At 41.5% G+C, this 12822-nt stretch overlaps 1 protein-coding gene across 1 annotated transcript in view; it reads right to left on the bottom strand.

Moving 5' to 3' along the window:
- PTPRD (protein tyrosine phosphatase receptor type D) overlaps positions 1-12822 on the bottom strand; it is a 398081-nt gene that overhangs the window by 130020 nt on the left and 255239 nt on the right. Inside the window, exons 13-15 of the mRNA XM_065406322.1 lie at positions 8033-8620; positions 7497-7594; positions 6286-6545 (exon numbers count right to left, since the gene is read on the bottom strand). Coding sequence (XP_065262394.1) covers positions 6286-6545; positions 7497-7594; positions 8033-8620 — 946 coding nt within the window. The remainder of the gene's footprint in view (positions 1-6285; positions 6546-7496; positions 7595-8032; positions 8621-12822) is intronic.

Raw genomic sequence — 12822 nt, 5'->3', positions numbered from 1 at the left:
CAGGCTCTCAAGCCTGGGAGGGAGGGGGAGCAGCGGCGCGCGAAACGGCCGCTCGGGGTCTCCCCCTCCCTGGCTCTCAAACCTGGGAGGGAGGGGGAGATCCCGAGCAGCCGCGGCGCGGGCGCCGCTTCTCCCCCTCCCTCCCTCCCTCCTAGGCTTGAGAGCCTGGGGGGAGGAGGCAGGGCTGGGGATTTGGGGAAGGGGCGGAGTTGAGGCGGGGCTGGGGTAATTAAAAAATGGGGGGGGGGGGGGACGGCCAAAATTGTTTTTGCTTTGGGCGGCAAAAATCCTAGAGCCGGCCCTGATTTTGGCCTAAGTGATTTGAACAAGGTCATATGGGGGAGTCAGGGACAGAGCTGGGACTGAAATATAGGATTCCCTTGTTCACAGTACTGTGCTTAGGGTGACCAGACGTCCCGATAAAATTGGGACCGTCCCGATTTTTAGCTGTTTGTCCCCGCCGGCGGTTTTTTTTTTGCTCTGCCGGTAGCAGGCAGCACTCGGCTTTTTTATTTATTTTTTTTTGCTCCGCCGGCGTCACTCGGCATTTTTTTTTTGCCCCCTTTCCCAGTGTCCCGATATTTTCTTCCTCTGATCTGGTCACCCTAGCTGTGCTTAATCCACTGGGATGCAGCTTGCAACACCCCAACACCTCCAACAATAGCCTGGGTAACCATAAATTGTTCTGGAATCTCTCTAAAATTCAAACCAGATTTCATAGTTCCCAAAGTCCAGCTTTGTGCAGCTGTAGAGAAAGGCCCTGAAAATTTTAGTTCAGCCCTAGCAACTGATTCACATGTTCAGTGCTGTCTTTGCAAGGAAAAGGGCTAAAATCTTACTTTAATAAAAATAAAAGCTGAGATTTGCCTCTGGCTTTGCAGGCCTGAAAGGCCAGCTCTACCTTCAAAGCAGTGAGAGGGAAGTTTAGCACACTGTTTGAAATATAGTACAGGGAAAAAGAATAGCACTCCTCATATGCCCTTCCATACACCCTAATAGCTTCCCCCATTTCTTAGGAAGATCTTAGGTCCATCATCCCTCTTCAGCCCTATTGGCATTTTAAGAAAAGTTGGAGAAGTGTAGTTTCTTAGCTATGATTTCCCTCTTATCATAGGCTACCGCTATTCACCTAATGGAATAAAATCAACTTCTTAAATCAATACATGCAGGTAGTCAGTTCAGATTACAGTGTTTATCCCTTTTTTCTATTGTAAGCCATTAGATGGCTACAAACCTCTTCTTAATTTTGTTATTTTGAACAGATCTAACTATATAGTTTTAAGTTACACATAAAATTTCATTATCCGTTTTATTTTTAAATACATATTTTGTGTTTAGTCCAAATATTTGCCTCAACAATAGCTGTAGATTCCTTCAACCTGCCCAGCCACAACCTTAAGACGACTCCTAATTTCATGTGGTCAGTAATTACAGTTGTTAAAAAAGTGGTTTCCTCAAAATTAAGAGAAAATCAGCTGAGAGTACAACTTTGCACACTAATGTGTTCTGGCTGAGTATGTGAACAGGTTACTTGGGCTATCATGGATTAAATTTATCATATGCATTGACTATTGGAATGCCCCCATTAAATCATAACCACTCATTTCCCTTCACATTTATGAATTTCTATCAAAGCATATAATGCAAAGTGAGTCTATCTTGTCTAACACTCTCTGTCATGCTTTCCAAGTGTCAGACTGCCACACACAACCTTGATTAGCCAATCACACTGCTGCACACATACTTTTAACACACACAAGCAATGTTAAAGTGGAGTACAGAAGTATACACAAGGTTGGTTGCAGAATGACACTGACTAGATCTATAAGGAATATCTATGCAGCACTGACAGTTATTGGGGGAAGCAATGCCATGTCAGTTGTGGTGTTGTTAGAACATTCACTGCGTAACCAGGGCTCCGGTAACATACAAAACAGACTAAGTGGGTCAACAGAAGATGCAAAACACTTCAAGGGATTGCATAACTGTTTGTTTTCTTTGGGTTCTTTGGGACTTAGGCCTTGCATAATTTCCCGCCTTTACTTGGGAGGGATTCATAAGCAGACACAGCAACTTTCATTCAGAAATACTGTTTTTAGTAAGTACACAAATTTTGGCAAAATGCCAGAAATACCTTACCTGAAGCAGAACTGGTGAAAAGACACCCATTTAGCTCCGGATATGAATATTTTTGCACAGCTCTATTACAATATCTACTCATTCCCATTATTAGACACTGAAGAATGAAAGTTATGTCCCCCAACATCTTTAACAAATTATGGTGTGTCTAAGAAATTGCCCCCATGTCCCATTAGTGTTAATTTAAAATGCACTACAGTAAAGCCATTAAACTCTTATCAGTTTTGCCTTTTGCCTAATTAACATTAATGCAGGATTCTCTATATTTAGTAATCCTACCATATTAGGATAGACAGTATCATGGTAGCGCAATGTTAATCACATACAAATGATAACTGTAAAAAGTTTAATGGTGATTACTGTACAAGATGGTTCTTCCCTCGCAGACACTACAGCTATTATTATCTCCTTAAACTCTAAGAATTCAAGTTATATTTAACAGATAGGGACTGCTTTTAAGCTTTAAACCATTTTATTGTGTGCAGCTTTGTTTCCCAATGAACATACTTTTCTCTCTCACGGAGGTCCCCAAGCCTAGTGAGGGTGCGTTTTTGTGGCTTCCGCAATGGGAGAGTGCCAAAAAGAACAGAAGAGACTGGGTTCCACAAGACATCCAGCCCCCTCAGTACATCCAGGGTAGGTTGGACATCTTGTGGGATTTGGCACGAGATTTGGAGCCATGATAGGAGCCCTGTGCTGAGGGCCACTTCTTGTTTGCTAGTTACCAGCCATCAGCCCCTCCTTCCTCCCTTATCTAGGTTGCTGAGGGCTAAGCTAGTAAGCACTTTGTGGCTGAGGGCCAGGCTAGTACCTGCTTTTTTCCCCATACCACAGACTGACCAGGGTTGTTTGGGTTTTTCACCTTCCTCGCAGCAAAACCTAGGGGTTGGGTTTTGAGCAAGCAGAGGGCTGGGATTCTCACCCTCCTGGAGGTCACAGTTTGAACTTAAGTGAGAGTCATTTAGTTGGCACAACTTTTGGCATTTGCCCAGTGCAGGAACTTGCTGATATAGGCTCCAGATCCAAAGTAGTAACATAGTGGGCATCCTAAGGATGTCTCCTTATGAGATGGGGGCATCGGGTCTTACCCCGTGGGAGCAAATGTGAACCAGGGGCCGGGACACTATGCCGGGGCACCGCCCTGCTGATGTGCTTGATGGCGGTGCTCTCTGGGGGTGGAGATCCCTTCTCGCCTCAACCCTCAGAAGTGGGAGCAAGAGAAGCCATCCAGGCTACCTCCTAGTGTGATGATTGGCTCCCTCTGTGGTGAAGAATCAATGGGCTGCAAGTGACTGCACTGTGCTGTCCCCTGACGGAAAACTTGGCTGCAATTTGGCTAATGAAGTTGCAGCCTGGTTAAAACCCATACTACATGTCCTTGCCTTCTTCTGTGTGGTGAACACACCAACAGGGGCTTATTCTCCCAGCAAATACCTATGCAATCCAAGGGGAGCTACATGTTTAGAATCATAGAATATCAGGGTTGGAAGGGACATCAGGAGGTCATCTAGTCCAACCCCCAGCTCAAAGCAGGACCAATCCCCAACTAAATCATCCCAGCCAGGGCTTTGTCAAGCCTGACCTTAAAAACCTCTAAGGAAGGAGATTCCACCACCTCCCTAGGTAACCCATTCCAGTGCTTCATCACCCTCCTAGTGAAAAAGTTTTTCCTAATATCCAACCTAAACCTCCCCCACTGCAACTTGAGACCATTACTCCTACCATTAATGACAAGGTTAGACCCTAACTCCTACCAATAGTCTTCCACTTTTTTAATTACTTGTGGGGAAAGTTATTGTCTCTTTCTCTGTTGCTGTCATCTGTTGCTACTGTTTTACTAAATATCCCTAGCTCTTTTCTCCCTATAATTGCCTTACATCATAAATCTTTTTGACTCGTTCCATCTTCAGTCTTCCTTAGCTACATTTGTACTGACCATTTTTTCCTCAGTCTAATGAAAATGGCTACATTTTTCACTTTTTCACCCTTTTAAAGTTTCAAAGTCATTCTTTTTCTGATCTCACCTGCCTTGAATGCCAGTGATAAAAAAGGGGAACAGCAGTGTACAAAGCATACAGTAAAAACCTACCAGAGAGAAGGCAGGTTGCATCCCCAACAATATTTAATGACTTGCTCATTTTCCTCCCCATTTCCTTCACATCACACACGGGAACCTTATAGAACAACAAGAATCACTGGAACCAGAGCAATAACACTTATTGATTATACCATGCTTCATGTTTTCCTGGCTATCTTTCTAATCCCTGCTGGCACTGTGCTGTCAGCTCTTTAGTACTATCTCTGTTGTTTAAGTCTTCACAGACCATTTCTCCAAACATTTAAGCAGCCTCTGATAAATCTGGTAAACTCTTCTCCAAAACTGCCAGCAAACACTTCCCTATTTCCTTACTTGCACCTGACTGCCAGAAGCTGGGATTGTACAACAGGGGATGAATCACCTGATAATAGCCCTGTTCTGTTCATTCCCTCTGAAGAAACTGGCTCTGAAGAATACTGGGCTAGATGGAGCATTGGTCTGACCCAATATGGCCATTCTTATGTTCTTACCTGGATGTTACTGGTTTTAACTTCATTCTTGCCTATATAATTAGTTCATTCAAAGTACTGTATCTGCAATAGCCCTTTAAACCTCCTCTAGTCCATGCAGTGACTGAGGCTTGATATTGCAAGTTGCTTCAGTGGGAATTGGTGGCACCAGGGCCGGCTCCAGGCACCAGCCAACCAAGCTCGTGCTTGGGGCGGCACCTGGTAAGGGGCGGCCAATCTTGGGGTGGCGGGGGTCAGCGCGGCGCGGTGCTCGGCGGGGGGGGGGGGGGTTCCGGCAGCGCAGCGCTCGGCGGGGGGTGTTCGGCGGTGCTGTGCTCCGCGGGGAGGGGTTCGGCAGCGCTCCGCGCGGGGGGGGATGTTCGGCAGCGCAGCACTCTGCGCGGCGGGGCAATGTTTGGCAGCGCGGCACTCCGCGCGGGGGGGGGGCGGGTGTTCGGCGGCGTGGCGCTCAGTGGGGGTTCAGCAGCTCGATGGGGGGTTTCGGCAGCATGGCGGGGGGTGGGGGCTGTTCGGCGGCGCGGCGCTTGGCGGGGGGGGGGGTCGGCAGCGCGGCACTCGCCGGAAGGGGTTTCGGCGGGGCGGTGCTGGGGGGGGGGTGTTACGGCGGGGTGGCGCTTTTTGTTGTTGCTTGGGGTGGCAAAATAGTTAGAGCCGGCCCTGGGTGGCACAAATGTAACTGAAGGCATAAGCTGGCCTGCAACATCTTTATTACTTGTAATGATTCATGATAAGAACAGTTACAGTTTGCAGGGATGACCGTGAAATAAAAATACATCATTTTACTTCTAAACTGAAAGTGAGCACCTTTGATCTAGAAAATACTATGAGACAATAAACGCATAACCGAAAATGCCATTTTTACATAATCAGAGTCAAATTGCACTTTAATACTGTAGAAAACAAAATCCTGAGGGTGGTTGATAAAACTATTTTTTGATGGCAAATTGGATTTTTGACTAGAAAATTTCTACAGAAAATTTCAGCTTTTTGTCAAAAAAAAAAACAAACAAACCAGGAAGCTCTTGGCTGAAAACTTTCTGTCTGAAAACTTTTTTTTTTTTTGGTTTTTCAATGAAAAGAGGGTTTTTTTTTGTCTTTGTCAAAAATTTCCAAAAGGAAAAATTTATCTTTTATGACCAGCTCTACAAAATCCCTTTTCTAGGTTGTGTCATGGTATCAAAAGGAAATGATGGTTTAAACTGCTGACTTGAGACCATAATGGTGCTGAATTGTTAGATCCATAACAGGGGATTCAATTACAGACTCGCATTCCCATAATTTCTACCTATGATGTTTTCGTTAACCATGTGTGAATGTCTATCTTATGCCAATCAGATTCCAGGAGAGCCTAAAACTATTAGATTGTATTCTGTGTTTGTATATCACCTATCTGAATGATCCAAGACTAGGGCTCCTGGGCACTATGGTAATACAAATAAATAATAAACAACAACAATAATAATAATAGATGAAAAATTCACTGAAATATTCCATTTTATACCTTTTGGGGATTAACAAGAGTTAATTTTGGGATATAGGAAACTTGCCATTCTCATCAACTGCAGAACCTTTACTCACTTTATATTCTCATTTGCAGGTACTTCAGGAAGTTCCACAGTTATCATCCCATCTAAGTTGGTCTTCCCAATGAAGACTGGCTTGGTGCGCAGTACATCTGGTGCAGTCTTTGCTGTAACCCTATGCTGAAGACCTCCAGCACTGTTTCCCCTATTCGTCAGAACAAAGGAATACGATGTCTCCGGCTTCAAGTTAGTGATAAGTTTCTGAGTGGCTCGACCATCCACCTCAACCACCATTTTCCCATCATCATAAAGGATCTAATAGATACAAAAATTCAAGGCCTTTTAGTCATTGGGAGAAAAAAAGTTGTTAAATGATTGGTATTGATACACTGAAAACACAAATGAACCCAGCCATAAATTTAAAATGGTAATCGGCAGCATTTTATGGTCAAAAATGTTATTGACAACGGCATGTCAATCTAATTCTCTTTTTCCAGCAAAAATAATTATTTAAAATAAAGTGTCCTCTACTACAATGTACATGGTAATAGAGATGTATTTGTTAACATGTTTAAAATTCTTATGATGCTGATACAAATGAGCTGAGTGTTTAACATGCTGTTTACATCAAGGCTGTTCAGCAGACTTGCATTTACTGTAGATCTACCCATCCTTAAAGGTTCCTTGTTTTTTGAACCAGTTTTCATATTCACAAAAGTTCATAACATACTGCTCTTTGCTGACCTTTCCCAGTGGTGAGCAATAAGTGCTTAAATGGTGCAGAAGAAATTATAGGCAAGGCTGCAACTTACACAAATCTGTCTGACTGTATTATAAATAATTGGAATGCAAGAGTTAGAAACCAGATAGGTTTCTTTTTTTAAAGAACAGGTCAAAGGACTAAAGAAGATCACATTCTGTTACATACAATACAGAGCAGAAGCATTAAAAGAAAATTAATATTTTTAATTCCTCTGTTTAGAAAGACCTGTTGCACTGCATTATAAACAAACAAAGAGTTCACAGCATGTGTAATATCTAATATCAGTCAAAGTTTGGAATGCTGCCACTGCACTAATGCTAAGGTGGAAAGTTCACATTGCCGAAGGACTGATTTTAACTGCTTGGGTCAATATTGCTGATTAGCATACACTTTTAAATATAGCAGAACCAAAAAAAATCCACCTGCTCAGTAAACTGCTTAAGCAGCTGAACTATATCCTCCAATTTTATCCTTGATGTCTTACAAATTAGAAAACAACTTACTTTGAAAGGCATGGCAGAATTGTAATTCTCTGGAATCTCCCAAGACAGTAATACTGACGTCTTCATTACTGCTTTTACATGAAAATTTTTTGCAAACACTGCTGGAAAAGGAAAAATAATGTATTTAAACTACATCTTGAACCTTAGCTACTATCGCTTTTCCGCCACTACCAATAAGCTGGGGCTATTAGCTTTCCATTAAGGATAAAAAGAATAGAAATGCAAATCTCTGACTTGCTTAAGACAATCATTTTAATACCTCATTCTTACGAAGTTCATTCATCTAATACCATCTCAGTATGTTAGATTTTTCCTTACCTGAAAATACTGTGCAGATGTTAGCCAGACTTGCTTGACATGGGGTAACTGGATTCTAAGGTATCCAAAACATATTAAGATTTACATACTTTACCTTTTGTGTTGGTCGAACCTATTTACATGAATGGGCGGGTCAGTTTATTTACAGCTTCAAAAACACTGATATCCAAAGACCGACATTCCTTTAAAGGACAACGCCATAAGCAGACAAATCCTACCTTGATCCACGGGCAGTGTCCTGAACTGGACACTTGGACTATATGGACCGGGCCCTTTGCTCGTGTGGGCACGTACTTTTACATCATATGTAGTATCTGGTTTTAAGCCAGAAAGTGTCATAGTGGTATCGGCGGGAACAATGGGGAGCTCAATTGGGTGGTGTGCAACATTGATATCTCTGTACAGCAGGGTGTATTTGGTGATAATGCCATTTCGCTCTGCTAAGACTGGTGGCTGCCAAGTTAATTGGACCGACGTAGAGGTGGAGCTTTCTGAATGGAGGTTCTGAGGGAATCCATTGGGTACCTCTTCTGGAATAGAAATCTCTTTCACCATCTCCTCCCCATAGCCCACTTTATTTCTAGCTGAAAGCCTGAAGAGATAAGAAGCTCCTTTGTGAATGTCTGTGGCTGTGAAGTGGTCTTCTTTCTCCAAGAACTCCAGCGTTGTAAACATATCCAAGTCTTTGCGGCCAAACTTCAGGCGGTAACCCTGCAGGGGGCCAAAGGTATCGACAGGAGGGTGCCACTGAATAAGAGCCGTGTTCATCTGTGTGTGGCTAATCACAAGCCGAGGTTTTCCTGGAACTGTAGCACAATGTTATTTAATGATGATAAATATAAACGGAAATGTGCATTTAATTCTTGAGGCTTTTTAAATAGGAATACAGCTGTATTTGCTTTTCCCTCACTCTTTGTTCCTCAAATAACTATCTTATAAAAGTTCAGAAATAACCTCTTTCTTCTGCACTATTCAGTCACACAGTATAATAGACTTGGATAGCTAAGCTAGCCATTATTTGTTGTTCCCCCCACCCATTTTCCAAATACAGAGAAAAGTATGAACATTCAGGGACACAGAATGTATGAACACAAATGAGGTAAAACTTCCAAACAGCTACTACCCATCTTTGTTTACAAGTACTCGCTTGTGAAAAGGAGTGTTGTCATAAGCATTCATTAATTTAATCCAGGGGAAAACATTTCCATTTCTGTAAGTAAAAAAAAAAATGGAGAAATTACAGGTTTCTCACTATGCCTAACATATCTACTACCATTATTTTTTTTTTGTGGGGCGGAGGGGAATACACCTACCATAGAAGGTAAGTCAGCTGGAACTTCTTCTTAGCAATCTTAGCACACCACCATTAGGAATCCTATCTACCTACCTTAGGTACTTATATGGCATCTGTCACTATAGTGTATCTGAGTGCCTTGCAATCTTTTTTGTATTTATCCTATCAATGTCCCTGTGAGACTGGGAAGTACTATTATCCTCATTTTACAGACGGGGAACTGAGATACAGACAAACCAAGTGACTTGTCCAAGATCACACAGGAAGTCTATGGTGAAGAAGGTATTTAATCATGAGCTGCCCAAATCAGAGGCTGGCATCCTAGCCACTGCACTATTCTTCCTCCTGGGTCCTGCTTATCAGACCTTCATTCACATGTGTTTCAACTCCATGTAGATTACACTGACCAGTTGCAAAGCTTGCCTCTCTTAAGCAGTTTATTATGTCTGAAATGTACACGTAAACAGCTCACAATAGGAAAGTCAGCAGATGCACAAGAAAAAGATGAGGCTGACAGCTGGGGAGCAGATAAGGAGAAAATGGGGTTGGTAAAAGCACTCAAAACTGCATTTAAAAGATGTAAAGATTATGGAAATGGTACAATGGATAAAGATGACAATGTTATTGGACAATGATGTGGGATTATTAGCTTGCACTGATGCAAGTCTGACACTCCATGTTATGGACTGGATAAATGTAAAGGATAACTTGTGTTTACTGATCAAATTTTCACAGCAAAAAAGAAAATCTTTTCTTTAATCTTTTGAACTGTACATTTTATCTTTTCCCCAGAACTCCAGAAAATCAGTTAGTCATAATTAGAACTATTGATGATAATTCCAGAACAACACCACCATTTCTTGGTGAAAATTCTGCAAATGATAAGCTCTTTTTTCATTACTCCTTTCGTAAGTCCTGGCCAATGTCTACAATATCATATGAATTTTGGTTTATTTTTATAGCCATTTACTACAGAGGCTTCATTTTTAAAGCCTAATTCTTGTCCAAATAGGATCCCAAACACTTCCTATGTTTTTCTGTAGTATAAAATGTATCTCTCTGAGTTCTGACCTTTCCCCACCGATGGATACGAGTCAGTTATGGAGCAGAGAAAAGACTGTGGATGCTCTCGTAGGCCATATTTTTCATTGTATTATAACTATTATTGAAGCCAATGGAGCATAAGCAAGAGGAGAAGAGCCCACAAAAATAGAATAATAACTCGTTCAGATTTTTAGATGACAGGTTGCGGGAAGCTGTCACTAAATTATTTATGCCATACATTGTTTTTACTCTTGTGGCAGCCCTCACATTTAAGACTGTTTCTTTTAAGTTTGATTGGTGGTGCCTATATAAAAGAAGTAAAAATTACAGCTAGTTCTTGAGCAGAATAGAAAAGCCAGCAACGTTTGCCTAACCACTAAAAAAAGAATTAAAACAATTAAAAATGCATCTATGTTGTCTAATGGCAAGAGCAACACATACCCATCATATCTTCATATGATACCACGTACTCTAGGGTCTCCTCTTCAGTTAATAATTCAATGATTTAAATAAAAATGAAAACTTTTTTCTAGTTTCTTTTTACTAGAAATCTTTAAGGCAAAATGTTCCTAAAAGTATCTAACTGTCATGACTTATATTTATTATAGCCCCAATGGTGAAAATGCAGAATTTTGTCAGGTTTTTTGGGAACTAAAGTTTCCCAGTGATTATATTGAACAATAGTGATTGCATCCAAAGAGGACTTCACCCAATAATATTTGAGTTCAGTAAGGTCTAAATAAAATTCATGTACCTATGAAGGGAACATTCTCTGAATTTCTAATGAATTGCGTCTCCATAATCATCCAGCAGGATGTCACAAACACCAAGTTACCTCACAACCATTACAAGATCAGAACAAGCTTTCTTTGGCTGAGCACAGCCTAAGAGCAGAACACTGACAACAGAAGCTTCTGGAAGGTGCCTTTAGCAACTTACCCAGGTACAGTGTCAGCTGCCGTACAGCACATGAGCTGTACGACATCTTGTAAATTAACACCTCTTAGGAGCAAACCTTTTCAAAGGCAGGGGCACTTTTAAAGCTTGAGAAAGCATAACTGGGCACAGAAAAAACTTAGTCCAAACTGTATGTTTCAACACAGCCAAGCATTTTGTTCTGCATTAAGAATGAATCTAAACAATTATGGACTTGTGCTGGCGTGATGAGATGCTGCACGTACTGGAACACAGGGTCCCCGAGAAGCAACAGCGCTGTCTCAAACTCGCCATTCACCTTATATAGTGTATGATAATAAGGCTCAAATTTTATCAAGGCTTTTGGCTGGTAATATACCTGACTAATAAAAGTATTTCGATGACATCAGTGATTTACACTGATGTAAGTGAGGGGAGAATCAGGCCTGTTCAGAGTAAAGGTGCCATATTTAGTATGTCACCAAAACCATGAGGTAAAAGATATAATAGTCTGATATATACAACTGATAAGGTGTATTTTAATTTTCACAACATGTAAGTACTAAGCAGAATTGTGTGTCACTCTGATCCCCTGGCTTTTACTTATGGTGCTGGCAACTACTCACTCTGCTTTTACACTGTTGTGGTTACTCCTATAGTGTCTCACCTCTGATAGGCTCCGATACAACCTGCTCTGTCTGAATTATATCCCTCATACTCCCTCGCGGTGGGGAGTGAAGCACCTTAGCCGTACTCTTAAGACTCAGGAGTGGCATTGATGGTGGCGGTGAAACAAATGACGCTTGCAGCACTGAGCCCCACGTGAGTTAGGGAATCACAGGATTATGGGTGAGAACAGAATGCTTACCACTGCATTTGGAGCAAGCCAAAGACCAACTAAACGGTTCCTGTTAGAGGGAAATGGCAAGGACAGTGATCTGCAGAATGAGTGTGAATTCGGACATTGAGAAAGAACTGCAGAAAGACTGAGTTACACAATGAAGTAAAAGAGGGAGCAGTGAGGAGGACAAAGCAAAAACAGAAAGGAAACTAAAGAACAAGGGGCCTGACAGGAGAGTGACTGTGAATATGGCAAGTGAAATTTGACTGGAAAGTACTTCCAGTTCTCTTAGGGTGACCAGATGTCCTGATTTTATAGGGACAGTCCTGATATTTGGGGCTTTTTTAAATATGGGCTCCTCTTACCCCCCATCCCGTCCTGATTTTTCACACTTGCTGTCTGGTCGCCCTAAGTTCTCTCCTGTATGTCAGTCCCTTGATAAAATAGTAACACTTTTTTGTTGCAGTATTGTAATTCATTTTAAACATTGGGGGCTAAATTCATCATTGGCATAAACAAGCTGCACTGAAACTATTACTAAATATTTTAGATTGTGAACAACCACAGAAAACTATATCTATCTATCTATCTATCTATCTATAGTGAGTATAATGACTCTGAGTGTACTTTGTTTATTTGATATATGTAGTTTTGTCTTAGCTATATATGACAATATTTTGTAGTACATCAATAGAAGTACCGCATCATGTTCGATACAACGAATGAAATCTTACTAATATGAGACCTCACTAGAGCAAGCTGTTGTCAAATCTTTCCAGAGAAGTGAAGAAAGATTGACAGCTTTTGTATGCAAATAATGAGGTATGCAGTTAGTGAAGTGTGCATTAGTAAAGTTCAGCTGCACTGCACTTTTGCAATTCATGATAAACTGTAAAATACATAGCTGTAAAAAC

The sequence above is a fragment of the Emys orbicularis genome, chromosome 6 (assembly GCF_028017835.1).
Source record: "Emys orbicularis isolate rEmyOrb1 chromosome 6, rEmyOrb1.hap1, whole genome shotgun sequence".
In the NCBI taxonomy this organism is placed as follows: domain Eukaryota; kingdom Metazoa; phylum Chordata; order Testudines; family Emydidae; genus Emys; species Emys orbicularis.
This window is presented reverse-complemented; position numbering and strand designations above follow the sequence as displayed.